Source organism: Sinohyriopsis cumingii, chromosome 12 (genome assembly GCF_028554795.1).
Source record: "Sinohyriopsis cumingii isolate HCF-2022 chromosome 12, ASM2855479v2, whole genome shotgun sequence".
Taxonomy (NCBI): Eukaryota; Metazoa; Mollusca; class Bivalvia; order Unionida; family Unionidae; genus Sinohyriopsis; species Sinohyriopsis cumingii.
Window position 1 is genome coordinate 25,495,171 of NC_142972.1, and position 21,876 is coordinate 25,517,046.

At 36.9% G+C, this 21,876-nt stretch overlaps 1 protein-coding gene across 1 annotated transcript in view; it reads right to left on the minus strand.

The window, feature by feature from the left end:
* Positions 1-1,616: 1,616 nt before the first annotated feature.
* Positions 1,617-21,876, minus strand: part of LOC149786119 (uncharacterized) — a 57,915-nt gene continuing 37,655 nt past the window's right edge. The window contains exons 13-16 of the mRNA XM_089976449.1: positions 14,371-14,479; positions 11,748-11,983; positions 5,929-6,062; positions 1,617-5,286 (exon numbers count right to left, since the gene is read on the minus strand). Of these exons, the coding sequence (XP_089832575.1) occupies positions 5,105-5,286; positions 5,929-6,062; positions 11,748-11,983; positions 14,371-14,479 (661 nt within the window). The 3' untranslated portion in view covers positions 1,617-5,104. The remainder of the gene's footprint in view (positions 5,287-5,928; positions 6,063-11,747; positions 11,984-14,370; positions 14,480-21,876) is intronic.

The following is a 21,876-nucleotide window of genomic DNA, read 5'->3' on the forward strand; positions in this document are numbered from 1 at the left end:
CTCCGTGGTTTTGATAGACTCTCCATAGTACGCGGTTGACATCGCACAATTGAGCTAAAAACGGATATTGATTGGCCTTAATATAGTCACGAAATTTCTAAGGACAAACGAATCTTAAGTGCATTATCCAGATGGTCTGGATACCACACCTCACCAGATATTGTTAGGATTGTTCAGTTAATCTAACCAGTGACGTTATCAATGTTAGTTATGAAATCGGAGCTGCATAAGCATAAACTCTCAGAATTATATGTTGTTTCCATTCTCCTCGAATTTTACTCTCCGTTGCTCCCGCTGCGTTCGTGTATCTTTCGTGTCATAATGGTCGGTTGGCACATAATGGTCATACCCGTGTGGGCCAGATCAATAGAAGATTTGACAGAGACACCATATTTTAACACTTGATCTCCGATCGAAATTCCTGTGTTATGTCACATAGTTAATCGGGATAGTGTGTGTGATTAGGATTTTTAATGTAGCTTTAACAATTTCTCAGTCATATCGCTACGATGTCTGCAGTGTGGCAGTTTATAGTGATGTCTAGCACTGGGGCATCATGCCGCAGACACATAGCATGATGTCCCACCCAGTCACATTATCCTGATACCAGGCCGACCAGTCCTACCACTAACCTCTTAATGCTGAGGTGAGTTTATTGACTCATACAAGTTAACATGTAAAACACATTTGTCATATGATGGGATCCATGTTACATCTATTCCCCAGCACTCTATTATTGATCAACAGCAATAGTTTTATTTGTTGTTGTTGTTGTAGGGTTTAACGCCATTTTTCAACACACAATAGGCTATACATGGCGGCCAATATTAATGGTGGAGGAAGAACCCGGGAAAGAACCACCGACCCACGAGAAGCTACTGGCAAACTTTCTCACATACCCACACTGACAGAGGTGAGATGGCAGTGATCCGTAATGGAGAGCGCTTTAGACCACTCGGGGCCCCTAGTTTTATTTGTAACAAGCCCCCCTTTTTTTTCCTTCAGAATGTGCAGAGGTATGGAGCTCAAAAGACGTTTCGTGTAGATTAAATTAGTTACCTCCACCCAAACAAAGTGAATCTGCTATAAAGCGAATCTGTACAGAAGAAATATCAGGTGATAGTGGTACAGTTGCTGCCTTCCTCATATTTAAGAAAGAGACAAATGTTGCCTACCTCTTATTTAAAACCAGAGGCACAATTAGATTTGAGATAATTCACCATATCCCAAAAGCCACATGTAGCAACAGCTGCCTAAGATGTAGATGTTTATTTTAGAGACAGCCAATTTTTGTTTTGATCGGTTTTTGTGAAGATTAGTGTTCAAAATTTATGATGGAATGGTATCATTTGTATTCAAATTTTAAGGCCCAGATACCAAACTTTCTCAAAAATAAACACTAACCCATTGTAGTGCCAGTGAATATAAAATCGTTGGGCCCATGCAGACAATTTGGTCAAATTATTTTTATAATGTTAAGTTTTGTTATGCAGCAGCTATAAAATCATTGGTACTAAATTCAACCCAGGAGCTGGCCTGATTGTCGAGTCAATCAAACAAAGATATATTCCAAATATAGGCAGTATATTCTTAAAATATTAATGAAAAAATTCATGTCAGAAATTGTCAAAACAATAAGTTTAATATCCATAATATGCATGAATTTAACCAGCATCACAAAAAGATGAAATTTTAAGAAGTGATATAATTTGCTAGCGACTTATGAAAAACTTGGCAGAATTATTATCATTATTAATTCAGAACAAAGTACAACTTTGATAGAAAGCCAAGCAAATCTTTCACCTGAGATACAACACTGGTGAACAAACAATTAATTACAAAATCAATCAACTTAACACAGAACACCCATATGAAACAAGCACTAGCCCCAAGAACATGACTGTAACAAAACACATATACAAACCAATGTCATTATTTGCATGCTTGAACAGAGAAACATTTGTAAATATGAAACCTACTCTTCATATTCAATTTGTACACAATTTGTACAATCTGTGATGTAGAATTAAACCAATCAACTTTAAACACATAAATTGTGCATGCAATGATGATGGACATTGTCTTTTAAATTATATTAACTTATCTTAATTTTAATATTAAAGGCCCCTGAGTGATATCTGTAACTTGGCATGAGCTATCAACAAATCTCTTGCTCATGCATTATGTCCCCTGTATATTAGTTTTTCTATACTTCTGATGAAATCCAGTACTTTAGTTACAAGCTCAGATTCTGTGACTGGTTAACAAAATGATCTCAGTCTTGAACTCTGGAGATTTATGATAAAAAAAAGCCAGAAGTTGATACATGAAGCTGAGAAATCCTAATAGACCACTCCCTCACAAAAGGCCCTTCATTATGACACAGTTCCTGTTATAAGGCAAATATGGTCCTGGATTACTGTTCACTGTTAGTGAAATTATGTGTATCTTGAACTTCATTATCAGGTCTTCTCATTGTTTGGTGATATATTCTACGACTTCAGCATTATAATGAGGGAATGTTGTACATGTGAATGCTCAGACATTTACAAGTTATTTCCACTTTTCTAAAACACAAAACTAGGTTATGACTAGATTTGTTTAGTCAAATAAGTAGGCCCCTGCAGACCAAAAAGGTCCAAGTCCAGCAGAATTAAAAATTTAGAAACATTGGAAAAACTGCTATAATAGCATGAAATCTAATTTAATCCTCTGCTGATGCACATGCATAAAAAATTTCATGATTTGTCAAAAATTGTGCTTGCAAAGTTTGTTAAAAAAACAGTTTAAGTCTAACAATGTTTGACTGTAGTAACCTGAGAATCTAATCAATTTATCAAGACATTAATACAAATATGCCTGTCAAATTTAATTTGTTACTGCCAGTGGTCTTTGCTTAACTGTACCAACAAGCATTGCTTTGTCCTTAAATACCAAATCAAATGAAATCAAACATCCATCATTCACAAAAATGCAGGATACAATGATTTTAATTATCATGTACAAAAAGAAATTGTGGATTACTGGTAACATGCCAACTGATATAGCCACAATGTTCTAAATCTAACAGGTAGGAAAACTTGTCTGTGATATGTGCTTTAATATTCATTCACTTTGATGGCATTGTTCGTGTATATTTATGGTTCTGCAGTGTATTCTTCTAACATGGAAACAAAAAAGTAGAAGTCAATTACTCTTATTTTCTTGATAAGAAAATTGAAATGTGCAAATATTTCTCGTCACATATTACTAAATAGAAGATAACATAAAACATTTTTCTCACTTCTCTCTTGAAAATAGTAGGAAAATATGCTGTAGCACCATTGGCCAAGATTTAAAATTAGAAACAGTATTGTTTTACCCCAATTGTTTCATCTCATTAGAAAGGTATAAAAAATTAAGTTTACAAAAGATGTGTATCAAAAACGATTGTTTTAAGGATATTAAATATTTTCTAGTATTAAAAAGGAATTTACGACTAGAATTAAACATTTTGTAACTTGCATTTCTTTGCAAGTGGAAAAAAACCTAAACTTGCAAAATCCTATTGTCTTCTTTTAAGTTTAAATTAAGTTTACAAAAGATGTATCAAAAACTAATGTTTAAGAGTATTAAAAAGGCAAGAGGCATTCATAACTAGAATTAAACATTTTGTAATTTGCATTTCTTTGCAAGTGGAAAAAAATCTTAACTTGCAAAATCCTATTGTCTTCTATTGTTTTTTTTACCTATTGTGTAATACCATTTTTGTAATCCATAAGCTTTTTAAACTAAATCAACTGTTTTATTTCAGTTTCATTTGTCAATAACAAAATGTTACTTGTACAGCAGAATTATTTTTGTTTTTGACTTAAGTCTCATTATTCATGTCCAAGTTTGCATTATTGGACTTAAGTCTTATTATGCCTATCCAAGTTATTATTATTTGACTCTGAAAGGCAATACAAATACCAGCGTCCAAATTTGTATCTTTTGACTTTTGATCTGAAAGACATAATAATATGATTCATTGACAAGCAGGTTCAGCAACAACTGCATCAAGAAGAACAGTTTTGTTTCTAGGACATGATCTGCATAATATGTGACACAAATACATGAGACTGGCCATCCTCCAAAAAATAAACCAAAACAAAAGTTCCAAGTCTTATGAAGAGATGTAATAAGACAGTATTAAAGTTGGCTAATATTTGAGAAACATTTCCATATTTGGTAAATGAAATGTTTGGGCATGGAAACGAGACACCTAGAAAGCATAATGGAGGTATCATCCTGTTTTCCTGTAAATTATCAGCAGGTAATTGGCTTTAGTTAACAACTCACATGGGATCATGTCACTGCTTGCAATTTACCTATTCATAACATATGTGCATTATATTATATAGGGGGGACAACTCTATGCCTTGGGTAAGAAACAACACTGATATTTTGAAGCTACACTATGTGTAGTATAATAAATTTTTCACTGTTTATCTCTATTAAACTCTTATGTCCCCATAAAATTTGACTTACTATCCTGCCCTTAGGAAACAAAAAAAATCTGTTCCGACATTACCACTCGATATGGTCATGATTGTGTTTGCTTGATATGCCATGCACTTAATGAAATACTGCCCTCTCATATACATGTCCTGGGTACATCCTCACATCTTTCAATTTCTCATTTTCACATGAACATATATTATGCTACAATGGTCAAAAAGAAATCAACATTTACTATTGTAAAACTCTTTCTTCCTAAACAGAGATAATTCATATATTTATTTTTATAAATTTGTCACAACATGCATAATGATTTGAAGAGACTACGCTAATCATATTACCAATCATAAAAGAAAGCAGTTCATGTTCGGATGCAACGTTACTGTGTAAATGATACATCTGGTACAAACATGTAAATACTATTTCCAAATCATTATACCAGCCACAAGTATGTTGTACTGTTTATCACATCTTACCAAACTGAACCTGGCTGTTTCTCTTGCATAGTTCTTAGAATCCTACTGGTACATTTTGCATTGCAAAAGAAAGTAATCATGAAAGACTGGTGTGAACTTCTTCCCAAACAAAAAAGTTCAAGTGAACTAATATCAAGGAATACATATCCTCAGACTTTATATGGGGGCAAAATTGGAGAGTCCCAATGCGCTGAACTGGTACGCTTGTTAAATCGTGGCCGCTTCTTCTCAAAAAATACATTAAGATCTGGAGGCTCAATATGGGGAAACATTTTCTCTAGATTAGGTGGATGATAGTGTTGGTTGATTAGTGCAGCCTTCAAATTAACACCTGAAAGTAGTAAACAAAACAAAAGTAAAAAAATGAGGCAAAAAAGATGTATACTTCAGTTCTGAATATATTTCTTTGTATGTGATTGCAAAGGTTATTTAACAGAGAATAGTAAGTATGAACTTTTTGAATTACCTAGATTGTTTACAGTGTAAATGCATGGAAAACAATGTTTACAATGTAAATGCATGGAAAACAATTAGACATGAGCAAAATAAATAAAATTTCTTTCTTCAAAATTAGTTACATTCACATTTTCTCAGAAGATTAAAATAATTCTTCCTGTAACATGATTGCAACCTAACAGTGAAACCCCAAAGCCAACTGGAACTTAGACCTGACATCTGAGTTGGTGTATGATCCTCTATATCATACTGAATGAATGAACCTCCCTCTCAATCACAAATATCACCTAAATCATGTTAATAAACAAATGGGTGAAAAATCAAAGCTAAAATCTTGAATAAAAGGTTTTAATATATTTGTTATTTAACTCGTATGACATAATGTTGCATCACTCTACAAGTATCATGTTTTCTGCTGTTCAACTCTTTCCTTGTTTTTTTTTTTCATTATAAATTAAAGTCCATAATGGCACATATGATCTAAGTTGTGATGTGAAATGACATCCTGTTTGCCTACCTTGAGCCCAAAGAGGGATTATCTTCCTTGGGGCCTCTTCATTATCTGTGGAATCACTGGAGTGGAGATCAGAAATGTCATAGTTATCCTGCGAGCGAGACTTTTTGTGCATCCGGACAGGAGTTATTTGGTACCTTAAAAAGATATCATGCTTTGATGAGAATTAATAGTGAAAAACTGAAAACAAAATAAATAACTAAAAATAATTTTAAAAATCATTTGTCAGACATATTTTCTTTTGTAAAATCATACATGAACACTGTTTGTGCTTAAGGTATCAATGTAGCACGCGCATTTTAAAATGCAGTCTCTCTCATATTTCCAGTTCAATGCTATATCTTCCTAATGCTCATACAAACAGAAAAAAAAAAGATGATTAGATGTTTATTTGCATAAAAACAATTTTTGATTTAGGGCAGAATTTTAGAATTCATAATGTCTGATTCATTGGCAGAAGTGAAACATGACATCTACTCTGTCTAAAAACAACCAGTCTGGGTGTCTGGTTATGGCTGTTTTAAGCATTACTCAAGCTTGTTTCTTTTAAAGGCTGCTTTACACTGCTCTGGTGGCATAAATGGTTTTAGCGTCAGCCTGTGATGTGGGAGGATGCAAGTTAGAATCCAAGCCGAGTCATGCCGAAGACTGACAAAATTGGTACTTGCAGATGCATCACTTGGTGCTCAGCATTAAGAAGTTAGTATAAGGACTGGTCAGCCTGGTGTCAGGATAATGTGACTGGGTGGGACATCATGCTCTATGTCTATGGCATGATGTCCCAGTAATAGACATCATTATAAACTGCCACACTGCAGACATCGTTGCAACATGACTGGAAAATTGTTAAAGCTACGTTAAAAATCCAAATTACATACACACACACACTGAAAGGTTGGTGTTACTTTAGTGACTGCCAGCAATCCTGACCATGGGCGTGTTTATCGCATAATGAAAAATTCTTGTATTCTTCAAAGTTACCAAAAAGCATATTGAAATAACAGTACATTTGGGTGCCTCAGACATCATGCAATTGCCTCACATGTCACAACTGAAACATCATGAGGCATTAATAATAAAGGTGCTAAATATGAGGCTGACTTGTGAACAAAATAACTACTTTAGTCACTTTCAAATGAGTCTATACAAATTCTTGATCTCAATCAACTAGGGGATGTTCTATTCAATTATACACGGAAACAGAGGCAGTAATGAATCAGTGTAGCCCCCTATGATGCACTTAAGACCCTTCCAGCATGATCCATCACCAAAATTTATTTCAGGTGAAAGTCATGCTTTGAGTTTATTTTTACTTATACTAGGTGTGTGAAACACACAGGAAAAACCTGTCATAACATTTACCTGTTCACAATTTCCCCTAGCAAATGTTGTGTATGTAACTGTCACCTGCATTCCATGGACAGCAGCCAGGGGTTTCCTAAACAATGACCTTTAAGAGGTTACTACAGCGTATCCACATTGACCATTCATTCTATGCAAACCAAACTTTTGCTTCATGAGTAAGGATTTTTCTAGATAAAGCAATATCATATGAATCAATGTGCAAATATATTTCTTATCTTGCTTGTATTTGTAACTCCAGTCACATTGACCCTGTACACAGATGTTAATATGTTGAATTTGAAAGTGAGGCAGTTTCAATAGTGTAAAGCATGAAAGCAATTCATTTGCTGGATGGTGGGAAAGGTAGTTGTACTATCGCAACAGAAACGGATGTCACCTTTAGTGCCAAGCTAGCTCTGAAGAAAAAGTTCAGGTTTGAAAAGAGATATGAATTACATCCCTTTTTATTTAAGTCAGGCAGTTATTCAATATTCAAAATGTGTCTGTAAATGCAAGTAAAGTTTCAGTTCAAGGATCACAAGGACTAGCCATATACACCTTTTTGATTTTCTGTTTTCTGTTTATCACAGGTTTCTCACACAAGACAACTGACTTGTGATCTTAGGAGTTGGTGAATTTATATATCCAGATATTGTTTTCATAGTGTGATCAAAGTAATATTGGTGTATATTTTTAAATCAGTGATGAAGTCATTTACAGGATGGATTAAATTAAGCAGGACACAGCAATCTTATAAATCCAATAGGCTTTTTTAAAAGTCTGACTGGCTCAAGCAGATTAACTTAGTTTGGTCAGCATGTTTTCGTGATAGTCAAAGTGTAAGAGGGCAAAGAACATTACCCCCATTGCCCTAGCACAAGATAGCCCATAAATCAACTGGTCAGTCTCACCTAATTTATGCACACTTCATGTGTCAAGTGTTCCAGAATGAAATACAGACTGACACCAAGTTCTCAAAAGGGGTTACTAGTACTGATCACAATTTTAATGGGAAATATCATCGTATGCAAGAATAAATCTATGTGTCCAGTAAAACTTTCCCCTGTCTTTGTCTGGATTCCTGCCACAAATTTTAAAAAAGATTTTGCCTTTTTCCATACCAAAACATAATAATTTCCAAACTTCCTGAAGAGCCCCATGTCTGAAAACATAACCTTCTCCCAAATGTAAAAGAGCGGTCACATTACCCATTTTCAACTAAGAAAGTTGTAATAATGACAATTTTTGACTTTTTCTAGACTGTTTAGTCATTTTTCAATTTTTCCAGATATTTTCAAGATAAGCGAAAACCATTTGCAACCTTTTCCAGAATTCCATACCCACGTGGAAACCCCGTCTTATGCATAAGGTCACCTAGCACTGACTTCCATCCTATGTCATATTACTACTAAGTTATAAAATGGAATCTATGACTCTACCTGCCTTACAACAGAGTGAACAGTAACATCTTTCAGTTCTGTTTTTTTAAATAGCAAATTCAAAACAGCACAAAATTTATTATCAGTATTTCAGAATATCATGCTAAAATGATTTCTTACATTAAATGCACTGTTAAATTCTCAGTGTTCACTTTCTTTAACAGTATAAAGACAATAAGTCTAAACCATGTCTACTCTATACTCTGCAGTTTCAATGTCAGGAATATGACCATATTTAAAATGAACACAGACAGAACAGTGTTCTAAAATTCAGATTAACTCAAAACGATTTTCATGAATAAAAATAATTACAAGAATGCAATAAAGTAGCCATGACTGACATTTGTCTTCAATCCATGTCATGATTACAAAACAAACTTTACAGGATAAAATAAGACTTGTAATAATGGTCTCACCTGGTGCTCAGCATTAAGAGGTTAGTGTTAGGACTGGTCATCCTGGTTACAGGATAATGTGACTGGGTGGGACATCATGCCAAGTGTCTGCTGCATGATGCCCCAGTGCTAGATATCACTAAAAATTGTCACACTGCACACTTCTTAGCAATATGACTGAAATTTTTTTACATGGTTCCCACACTTTTCTAAATATAAATTTCAAGGTCTTTTCCAGAATTTTTCCAGGATGAAATGAATTTTTTTCAAGGTTAACATATGACCATTACTGAATGGAATTAAAGAACATTTTGGATTATAAAACATGCATTTTCCAAATCTGAAGATGTTTCTCCTTCAAGACTCTCCAAAACATATATATATGTCAGAAAAAATGATCATGTACAAAACCACAGAATGAGTCACACAAAACAAATTTGACTATATTCCCATAAATTGGCAATTAAATCCATTTCAATGTACATAATACAAGTTCTAACTTTACTTTGCTGACCTGCATTATGTTGCCACATGGAAATAACATAATGAGCAAAAATTATTTTATTTCCTTTCAAACCTTTAATTCTAAAGAATTCTAGAGCAATATATGTGCATGTTATAATAATAATAATAATGAGGACTTTGTATAGCGCCTAATCTTCAGAAGCTCTAAGCGCTTTACAACATTAGACAACACCTATAAGATAAAAAGCATATAATGATATGATTACAAAAACAAACACCATGAATTAGAAAACATAAATATAAAAAAACGTGCTGAGAATATTTAAGGTAGGAAACATTATTAAGTCTTTAAGTTTGTTCTTGCAGTCGAAATAAGAGAGTTTTGAGAACACTCTTGAATGGGATCACTGTGTCTTTGTGTCTAAGTTCAGTGGGCAATTCATTCCATGTTGCTGGGCCCTGGTATGCAAAAGAAGGTTGTCCATATGACTTTGTTTTCATAGTGGGAATAATGAGTATATGATTGTCAGAAGAGGAGCGTAAGTATCTTGCTGGTGTGTACACATGGGTGAGGTCGGATAGGTATGTTGGACTAGAGTCTGACAGTGAAACGTAGCACAGAGAACAAATTTTGTGTTTGATTCTGGATCGAATGGATAGCCAGTGTAGGGTACAGAGCAGCGGGGAGGTGTGCTCTGACCGTGGTACTCTAAGTATGATCCGAGCAGCTGTGTTTTGAACTTTCTGAAGTTTCTGGAGCAGATATTGAGATGAACCAGACAGAATTGAGTTACAATAGTCCAGTCTTGAAAGTACTAATGAACACACTAGTGTTTTAGTGGCATCAACTGAAAGATATTTGCGAATGGTGCTGATGTGTCTCAGCTTAAGATATGCAGCCTTGCATATGTTCAAAGTAAACATTTCCTATCACTGTATGAAAAAACTCCAATAAATGCAAAGTATTAGAATCTTTTCTTGTAACGAAAAAAGTTTAACCCTGAAATTATGTGTGCCAATAAAATCTCAAACAAGATTTTTCAACCAACCTAAACTCCTTAAGATGATTTGGTTAAAAATTCCGTCATTTAAAGACATTTACAAAAGGGTTGATTTAAATTTTGATACAAGACCCTCAAAATTATACATTGTTGTATAAACAAGGACTGAATTTTCTGTAAAATCAACTTCTCTTCTTATAGTTCAATAACCCAGTCCCCAAATCTGTATTGATACATGGGCTCTTATCGTTTCTTAATATATAAACAAAAGGGATGACAATTTCCCATTTCTCCTGTGTTCCATTTAAGATCTGAAACCAATGCTTCAAGCTACATATCACTGTGTAATAGTTAAGCACCAAAGTTCAGCTCAGACTCTCAAAATGTTTCTAATCCGAGTTTCTGCAGAATATTCCAACCCCATTTTTCACATTTGGACCTTTTGGATGGAGTATGGGTTCAGAGCAATTACATATAAAAAATTTGGAATCTGCCACCACCGTATGATAGCTTACCAGTGGCCCTAGCAAATTTAAACTAGGTTATATCAACTTATACCTGCATGAAATCGATAGGAAAATTATTTATTTTCTCAAAAATGTTAAATATTATAATCGCAATATCTTTAATCCGCCGACATGCACAGGATAAAAATAGTCTCATCAAAGAGTATATATCTGCGCCAAAACCTAAATTGATGAGACTAGAAAAATATGGTCATGATTTTCATAGGGTATTAGGACATTATGGATTATCATTAACAATTCAAATAGACTTGTTGTAAAGTTACAAAATTATAATTTTATCCCATTCCTTAAATATTATATTATATTCATTTTAAACTGCCATCCCTGGGTCACATACATATCATAACAGAATGGCTCTTATTCTAATGAAATTATGCAGAGTTTCTAAAACTTTTAAACTAGTTCCAGATCAGATGGTCCAATACAAATTTTGACAAGGATGTTATTTTATTAAACAACTTTGCACATGTAATAGTTGTATACTTAATTCTAAGCTAAAGCTGCATTTTTAAGATGAACAATGGCACAAGCAGCCAGCATCTACGCCAGGTAACGAAAACATGTAGCAGATATTGCCTATCAAGGTAGATAATTAAATATGAAATGTTAACCCTCTACTTGTATTAACGACAAAATGTTAGTATTACTTACGAGTTGGGATTAGGCGAAGATGTTGAGGGAATCTGAGGTTCTGTAATTGTAAGTGGATCTGTACTTGTAATCATCTCATTAAGGTTGGGTTTTGGAATGCCCTGTGTGATAGCATCCTGCTGCTGTTGCTGCTGTATCAACTGAACATTATGCTTATTCAGCAGTTTCTTAAAGTCCTCATCCCTCTGTTTCTCTTTCTCCTTCTCCTGTTCCTCCTCCTCAAAGCGTTTTTTCTCCTGGTTGAAACAATATCAAATTAATACAAACCATTTTCTCTACAAATGAGTACAGTTTCCCCATATACAAAGCATAAGGTCCATTTCTATACAAATAAATATAGTTTCTCTGAATAAAAGTATTAGGTCTATTCTCTATACAAATGAATATATTTTCTCCATATACAAAGCATTAGGTCCATTTTCTATATAAATGCATATTAAGTATTACATCTGTTTTCTAGACCAATGAAAATGGTTTCCTCATATACAAAGTATTAGGTCAATGTAACTACCTTTCATGATTCTGGAGAAGTCTGAAACACTCCAGATTAATTAAATTTCTGTAGACTTAAAAGTTAACAACCTAAGCAATACCACTCATCTTAGGAAGCAAAGTACTACCACTGTAGCCATATAACTATTGCACTTTTTTATATTATATAATGGTGCATTACATTTTTTATAGTTTTTACAGAAATTTGTTTTCAGACAAAGGCAAATGGTAAGCAGCTTTAAAAAAATCACATGCATGGACCAAAAATCCAAATGCTCAGTAGGACCATATTTGTTTAGAATTATTCTCACACAATATTTAAACCAATATACTTTATATAAAAAATGCTTTAAACTAATCTTCTGTGTATTTGCCTCTTATAAGATTGTACTTATGAAATAAAGTGATCTTGTCTACTAAAACTTTCATTTAATCTGGTTTTATTAAAAACAAAGTTTATCTGAGTCCTGATCAAAGCCATAACTAAGTTGTTTTGTTTTCTTATCACTAAAGTAAATCTCCACAGGATTCTTAATTAATGCTTAAAACAGAAATAAAGTCAATGAGGCATATTCTCTGAACTACTGGGATTAAAATACAACAGTGTAAATTGATGATCATGGCTTATTTTGTCAAACCATCCTATAGGTAATGCTTGATAACCTGTTCATGTAGGATGTGTGTGATTTTGGATTTTTAACATAGCTTTAAAAAGATTAAGTAAAATTGCTACAATATCTGCAGTGTGGCAGTTTATAGCAATGTCTAGCACTGGGGCATCATGACGCAGACATCTAGTACTATGTTCCACCCAGTCACATTATCATGGCACCAGGCTGACCAGTCCAAACACTAACTTCTTAATGCTGAGTGCCTAGTGAGGCAGCTGTTAGTACCATTTTTAAAAGTTGTTGGTATGACTCAGCTGGGATTTGAACCTGCAATCTCCCACATCCAAGGCGGACGCTTTAACCACTAGGCCACTTGAGGTTCATGTAGGACAAGTTACTGGTAATTTCAGGCAACCAATAAAATATGGAGAACAGAAACAGTAATGTCTCTTAAGTATCAGTCATGTTCTCTATTTGATGCACAATGCTTGTAGCCTTTGTGTGTGTGTTTGTGTGATTTAGATTTTTAATGTAGCTTTAACAATTTGCCAGCCATATCATTACGATGTCTGCACTGTGGCAGTTTAGAGTGATGTCTAGCACTGGGCAATCATGCTGCATACATTGTCCCACCCAGTCACATTATCCTGATGCCAGGCCGACAAGTCCTAACAATAATCTCTTAATGCCGAACGCCTAGCGAGGCAGCTGCTAGTATTATTTTTAGACGTCTATGCTATGACTCGGTTGGGGTTTGAACCCATGACCTCCTGCATCCAGGGCAGATGCTCTAACCACTAGGCCACTGAAGCGGTTTGATACAATTAAACAGACAATCTTCATTAAGGCAAAGATACCATCATTTGATAATATAGAATCTGAGAATGGCCAAGTGGCAAAGGAAACATTGTGAAAAACATGGGCCATATGCATTACTCAAACGAAGTGAGTGAACAAAAACAATATGGGCTAAAAGCAAGATGTCAATTTGAATTAATTAATATGCAACCAATAGAATCAATGGCTTTCTATTTGCTCTGTGGTTAGGCAGTTTCCTAATTGAAAAATGCATTATGAAGAAGAGACGTCAGCTTCATGATACAAAAAAAGCCAAACGATTTCACACATTTTTAAAAGACAGAAATATTGGAGTTTTTCATGTCTTGATTGTAGCTCAGATTTTTCACAGAAGGATTGTCTAATTCTCTGAGCTGCTCCAACCAAATCGGACGAACTGGTATTTCCGTTAAGGTGATGGGACATTCAAATTTAGCCCCAGCAGGGGGTTGAAATGAAAATTAACTATTTACCAGTGTCTTTCAAAAACTTCATGAAAATGATGCATTTTGTTGGTGCTCAAGGTTCTATTCTGGGAATTAAGTTAACATTTTTCTGACAAGGCCAATCAGTAACTTGCTGAAAATCTGGAAGGGGCCTGATCTTGAGGGTGGCAGGGAACTAAAAAGACATCCATAGGCCATTCTGAAAGCTTCACAGAGACAATAAATATTTTTGTTTACCAATTCCTTTTGTTTCTCAAGTTCTTTCTTCATCTGAAGCTCCCTTTCTCGCTTTTTTTCCACTTCTATCCTTTCCTTTTCTGTCCTCTCTTGGGTCAGCATCTTTTCCCTGCAGAAAAGATAGATAAAACTGCCAGATGTTAATTTTCATTTGCACAAATATTTTATTTAAACCTATTATTAGACCTGCCAACCCTGATGACACCATCTCAGTAAGGCAGTTTATATTTTTCTGTAAGTTTGACATTTTTCAGCAAGGTGTAACAAAATATCAAAAACTGCTACTGTAAAGCTGGAAAATGCATTTAAAGGTTTGGTAATCAAAACAAGCAGTGATAGTAGACATTGTGTGAAAAGTTTGTAAAGTACACATAGACCTTATTTACCACAAGTACAGTTGCACAAAATTCTGTTCCAAACCCTATGCAGCTCAATAGCTTGTTGTTATTTCTCAATTTGATGTAATTCTTGGAATATTTTTCCTTTTTACATGACACTGGCAATCATCTCTTCCACCAAGTGACATACTCAAATTGGCACGTGATGTCCAATAAAAGTAATTGTGTCCCTTCCTGGTTTTATTCACAGCAATATGAATATTCCAGTTTATTCTTCTGTGCTGATTATTATCACTTTTTAAGAGGCTAATTTTCCCTTTTGTCTTCAACATTCATAGCTGGCTGGATGCCATATTTTAAAAATTCTATAATCAACAGTTCAATCATGCCGATGTTTCACATGAAAGTATGTGTAGTTTAAAGCGTCTCAGGTACTGCTGTAAAGTTAGTCTGGTTCCCTGACTAATGCCACTAATTCTAATATGAAACCCAGATCCAAATCAAACACAGATGAACCAAATTATCAGGATTTTTAAGCAACAATAATTTTTCTGTAGTTTTTGCTTTGATTCCATAAGTCCATATTTTAAGGGTCATTGCTGTAAGACTTACGACAAAATCATAAGATTTGGCAGGTCTGTAATATCAGCAAGCAGCCATTACCCAAAAATAACCAATAAGCACGCCAACTTTATCTCTCAAGTCCAACTATGTATTAAATTTTAAGGCCAAAAAAGCTGTATATTAATGATCTATTTGCTGTGTGCATGAAGAACCAGACATAAATTTAAATACCCAATATTTTTACTCTATTCAGTATTTTTTTAAAAGACCATAAATAATACACTTATATGCCCATCACATGTTTATAAGCCCTTGATGCAAATAACCACTTCTATTGTTCAGCCACAATGACTTTTGGCTTCTTCCTTTTCCCCAAGTATAAGCCAATCACCAAGTTTGGTCCAGGACTGTGACTAATGTTGTGTCCAAAAGGTTCATAACAACCTTGACCCTTGGATCTCAATAGGCTGCTTCCTAACCTCAAAGTCATCTACAAAGTTTTGTGACCAAAGATAATGGAGAAATAAAGCTACTGTGTGGAAACCACTTTTTCTTTCATCTGCATTCACCTCATCATTTTACCTTTTGACCCCAAATGTGCAAATAGTGGAGAACTCCATTTATTGTGCAGAAAGCATTTTTGTTTTCTGTCAGTCAGTGACCTTGTCCTTTAATTTTTTCATCCCTGCATATAGTTTAGAAACCATTGATGAAGGAGAACTCGAGTCATTTTGTGCAAATAATTTTTCTGCTTTCCATCAGTGCCCTTGACTTTTGCACTGAACTAAAATGATTCTTTCATATCCCAAGTGCAACATGCTATAAACAATGTTTGGTATCTGTAGATGGTGGAAATCAAGTTAGAGTCTCTTAAACCTTAACGTTTAGACCCAAAACTGATGAGGTTCTTGCTATCCCCCAAGTGCAAGCCATTCAGTTAGGTAACTGTAGACTGTTAAGAACTGAATTCTTCCTTACCTAAATGCAAGCCATCCACAAAGTTTGGCAAGTGTTGTTAATGGAAACTTGAGTTAGTGTTTGGAAAAGAAACTGGTAACAGATAAATAGACAGAATCATAACATAATATGCCCTACATTACGTCAGGTGTATAATAAAAATGATGCAAACAAGTGATTCATAGGTCTTGATTGCACTTCCATACCTTTCAAAAGTGAGAATGTAGATGATGATTTATATTTTGGTCAATACATGTTCTGATTCCTGACACATTCAGAAGATATAACTTGTCCCTAAAATTCTAGAATCTGATGCCATAAAAACCATATTTGCTAAATGTAAAATAACCAAACAATGGCAAAGCATACAAATTAATGGAATTAATTAAATTCCAGACCATAACTTCTCAAATTGACGATAGAGTTGCTGGAAATGCAATTCATTTAATCTATCACCAATATAAAGGTGCATTATTGTTGACTTGACTTTGCTTGCAAAGATTAGGAAGAGGTATGTCCATGTCTATTGCACGTGCACTGGTGGCTGACGAGCCCTATACGTGACAGGCACATCCATCCACAGAGGCTGCAGGGGAATGTCTGGGTTGTAGTGGGTGCTGCTGATGGTTCCCAGGTTTTTCTTTGCCATCGTTTTTCCTCCAAGATGGCCTGTCTGTTTTGTTCAAAAGTGCCAGCGGCCTGGTGAACTGTATGTTACCAGCTTTCACGGTCAGCAGCTTGTGATGCCCATTGGCTGTGATAGATGCCAGAGGTGAGGGTCTTTTTCAGGGTATCTTTATATCTCTTTCAAGGTGCCCCTCTATCACGGTGGCCAGTTGACAGCTCACCATACAGGGCGATCTTTGGCAGGTGATGATCCTCCACTCTGGACATGTGCCCTGCCCAGCGAAGCTATCTTCACGAGCATGGCCTCAATGCTGGTGATCCGTGCTTGTTTGAGGACTTCAGTGTTGGTGACAAAGTCACTCCAGTGGATGTTGAGGATGGTGTGGAGGCAGTGCTGATGTAAGTGTTCAAGGAGGCGGAGGTGACGGTTGTAGGTGACCCAGGATTCGGCGCCATATAGGACGGTGGTCAGTACAACAGCTCTGTAGAGGCTGATCTTTGTATCTCTCTTGTGACTGGCATTGTGCCAGACTCATTCATAGAGTCTGCCAAAGGCAATGTTTGCCTGGGCCAGTCTGTTGTTTATTTCTTTGTCAATCATGGCATCAGAGGATATCACACAGCCCAGCAAGGGTGGCATCGTCTGCAAAGAGAAGTTCTCTAATCAGTTTTTCCAAGGTTTGGTGTGGGCATCAAGTCGCCTTAAGTTGAAGAGGTTGCCATCAGTCCGAAATCGGATATAGATGCCATCTCCGTCATCAAGGTCTTCTGTTACTTTTTGGAAGATTGAAGATTGAGAACAGTGTGGGGGCTAAAACGCAGCCCTGGTTCACGCCATTTGCAATGGGGAAGGTCTGTGACAGGTCATTATTGTTTCTGATCTGACCATGGTAAGGAATTTAGGAGGACAGCCGAGCTTTTCAAGGATTTTCCACAGTCCAGTTCTGCTCACCGTATCAAATGCCTTCGTCAGGTCCACAAATACGATGTACAGTCCTTTGTTTTGTTCTCTGCATTTTTCCTGGATCTGTCTCAGGATGAACACCATGTCAGTTGAGCCTCTATTGTCTCTGAAGCCACATTGACTCTCTGGAGCATGTTCTTCTGTAATGGTGGGCACCAGTCCATTTAGCAGCTCTAGCAAGGATTTTGCCTGCAATGGAGAGCAGAGTTATCCCAAGGTAGTTTGAGCAGTCCGACTTTTCCCCCTTGATTTTGTACAAGGTGATGATGACTGCATCTCGGAGGTCTTGTGGAAGTTTCCCTTGCTCCCAGCAGCAAACGAAGAACTCCTGGAATTTGGTGTGCAATGCTAAGCCTCATCTCTTCCATATCTCTGGTGGGATACCATCTTTTCCTGCAGCCTTTCCTGTCTTCAGCTGTTCTATGGCTTTTACAGTCTCTTGCAGTGTGGGTGCCTCATCAAGTTCCATTTTAGGTGGCTGTTGTGGGATGTGATCAATAGCTGCCTCCTAGACTGTACGGCTAGTGATGGAGAGGGTGTGGAAGTGCTCTGACCAGCAGTTCAGGATAGATTCCCTGTCAGTGAGTAGCTCTTGGCCATCTGCACTCCGTAGGGGGCTCTGCATTTGGAAGGAAGGACCATACACTGCTTTCAACGCTTCATAGAACCCTTTGTAGTCACCAGTGTCAGCGTACAGCTGGGTTCTTTCTGCAAGCTTTGTCCACCATTCATTTTGTATATCTCGGAGACTGCACTGGAGGGAGCTGCAGATAAGGCGGAAGGCTGCTTTCTTCTGTGGACAGGATGGTTGTGCGAGATGGGCTTTGGTACGCTGATCACTTTTTGGCAAGCAGTTCTTGGATTTCTTGATTGTTTTCATCAAACCAGTGTTTGTTTTTCTTAATGGTGAATTGAAGGATTCCTTCTGAGGTTTGCAGAATGGCAGCCTTGATGTGATTGCACATCTCTTCCGGAGGTAGATCTGGCAGAAAATTAAGTTCTTCAAGTCTAGACTGCAGGCTCTCTTGAAAATCTGCCTTGACGTCTTCAGACAACAGGTTTTTGATCTGGAGCTTCCTTTTCGGGGTACCTCCTTGTTGTCTGGGTTTGAAGTGGAAGTCGAGCTTGCATTGGACAAGACGATGGTTTGTGTGTCACTCTGCACTGGGCATCACTCTGGTATGAAGGTCATCTTTTAAGTCCCTCTGGCATACTATGATGTAATCAATTAGGTGCCAGTGTTTTGATCTAGGATGCATCCAGGTAGTTTTCTGGCTGTCTTTCTGCTGAAATACGGTGTTTGTGATGGTGAGCTGTAATTCTGCGCAAAATTAAAGAAGCAGGCGCCCATTGTAATTGCAGCCACCCATGCCATGTTTCTCAAGGATGGCTTTCCAGGCTTCTGAGTCTCAGCCCACTCTGGCATTGAAATCTCTGAGGATGATTATTTTGTCGCTCTCTGGGACGTTCTTGATAAGTCTGCGCAGGTCAGCATAGAATTTATCCTTGTCAGACGGATCTGCTTGGAGTGTTGGAGCATATACACTGAAGAGTGTAGCGTGTTGTTGGTTCCCTAACGGGATACGCATGGACATGATGCGGTCGTTGTGACCAGTGGGAAGGTTTGTTAACTTGGTGGCGATTGAGTCCTTGACCTTGAAACTGACTAATGAAAGTCGTTTTTCAGTTTTTGGTTTTCCTGACCAGTACACGGTGTATCCAGCGCTGAGTTCTCTCAAATTTCCCTCCTCTGAAAGGTGGACTTCGCTAAGTGCAGCAACATCAACAGCAAGGCAAGAGAGTTCGTGTGCGATTAAGGCCTGGTCTGTTGTTGTTGGTTGAGTCTGGCATTGTTCCGATGTTCCAACAAGCCAGTTTTAAGGAAAGGAGTTTTGGTTAGACCACCTTTTCCAGGCCCCTCTCCATGCAGTGCTGTCCCTAGAAAAGGCTGCTTGGTCAATCAGACTGCTTCCAGGTGATGCTGTCATCTCCAAATCAACACCAGACAGCCAAAGGCCTGAGTCGCTTGCATGCAGGATTGGGACTGTGGCTTCCAGTGACATCTTTCACCTGCCGTTTTTGCCTCTTTCCCATTGCTGCAGAGTTTGATAGAGTTGAACATAAACAGTAGACAGTTCCTTCATGCCTGTGCAATGGAGCTTTTAGGTGGAGTGCAGTCTGCACAAACTGGCCCCACCCTTTAAACTTGGGGTTAATCTGCCATAGCCCAACAAGCCAGGATGGTGACGCGAGGTCCGCAGGCTGTAGGTTTTTTTTCTTCGGAGTTTCCATCTCCTAGGCAGATGGCCAACCATGACTGAAGAGATCTGCCTTCCCTATTTTCATCCATAGCTGGTCAGCCACAGTCTATTAATACATATAGTGCACCTTGGTCCTGAACACTTGGCCATTGATCTGTAGAGACCTTCCCTGTAGAAGTTTATACGCCGAGTGATGCAGTGTTAACATCACCCCCTCAACGTTGTTTGGCCCACCAGCTGAAGTGGTGTACCGGAGTATGCCAGGAATAATTCCTTCTTGGAAGCAGATGTGAGAGATATAGGAGATGGATGAGGACCAGTGCGTTAAACTGGGTGGAAATGCAACATTCCTAAATGAAGTTATACTGCTGAAATCAAAGGTGAAGGGGGCAATCAGGAGTCATAATTCCTATAAATGTGGTCGAATCATGGAAAATAAAATAATTCAATGCTGCATTCCAAATTGGTTTAAATACATTAACCTTAGTAAAGTAATGTTGCTGAAACCGAAATCAGGAGGATGGGCAATCAGAAACTATAATGCAAATAAGTGTGTGTGTGTGATTTGGATTTTTTATGTAGCTTTAAAAAAATTCAGTCATATCGCTACAGTGTTTGCAGTGTGACAGTTTATAGTGACGTTTAGCACTGGGACATCATGCTGCAGACATGTCATGTAGCATCATATCCCACCCAGTCACATTATCCAGACACCAGGCTAACCATTGCATACACTAACATCCTAATGCTGAGCACTGAGTGAGGTAGCTGTTAGTACCATCTTTAGAAGTCTTTGGTATCACTCGGCCAGGGTTAAAACCCACGACCTCCTGCATCAAAGGGGCACACTCTAACCACTAGGCCACCAGAGTGGTCATGCAAGTAAGTAATGTTGTGGAAACATCGAACCAATAAAAGCATTGATTTCAACAAGATTTTCATATAAAGGAGGAATGCCTGAACTGGAATTTCCAATTTTAGGGAAAGACTGATTAAGTTATGGTTCGTAAACAGACCACTTTCAATATATGTATGTTTGTGATAAAAAAACTTTAAATGAATAAAGACACCTGCTCAGAAGTAAGAAGCATATATTATGACAGTATGTAATAGAAAGTGGACAGCCATCAAACAAAAAAGAAAGAAATCTAGATTTCTACCATTTACAACCTCACCATCACAGTTGTTAAAATACTTTTCAAAGCAAGAGTCCCTTCAAGGGATTGATGTTCTAATGGCTTAAAGAATTTTCTGGAATTAAAACCATTTCTTTCTTTGAACTACTCAATATTTAACCCATTTCTGATATTCTTCAGCAATAACAAGAATTTCAAGAGAGCTAAGAGACCATTATTTAGAACCAACTAGACAGCATGGTAAATCTTTTGGTGAAAGTCCAACATCAATTTGACCAGCCATATAGAAGCTGCCATAAGATTGCTACCTCTTTCACTTATGACCAACTAGACATCATTATTAGACTTCAAGTGAAAGTCCTATGCTGATATTACCATTCATTGAGGTGTAGGGACCTCAAGATGATCACTGCAGTAGTCATACTAGACACCTGGGCAGCAACAATTTAACACCAACTACACATCTTAAGCCATTTTATAAAAAACCCATGATGATAAGAATAAGGCCATTTATTCAAGAGAAAGTGTGAAAAGAAGATTTTCAAGATGGCCAATGTGGTGGTCATATTAAATGTGCAAGCAGCACCATTTTCATTTAGGACAAACTGGACATCATTATACGTATTCCGGTGAGAACCCCATGGCAATAATATTTTTCA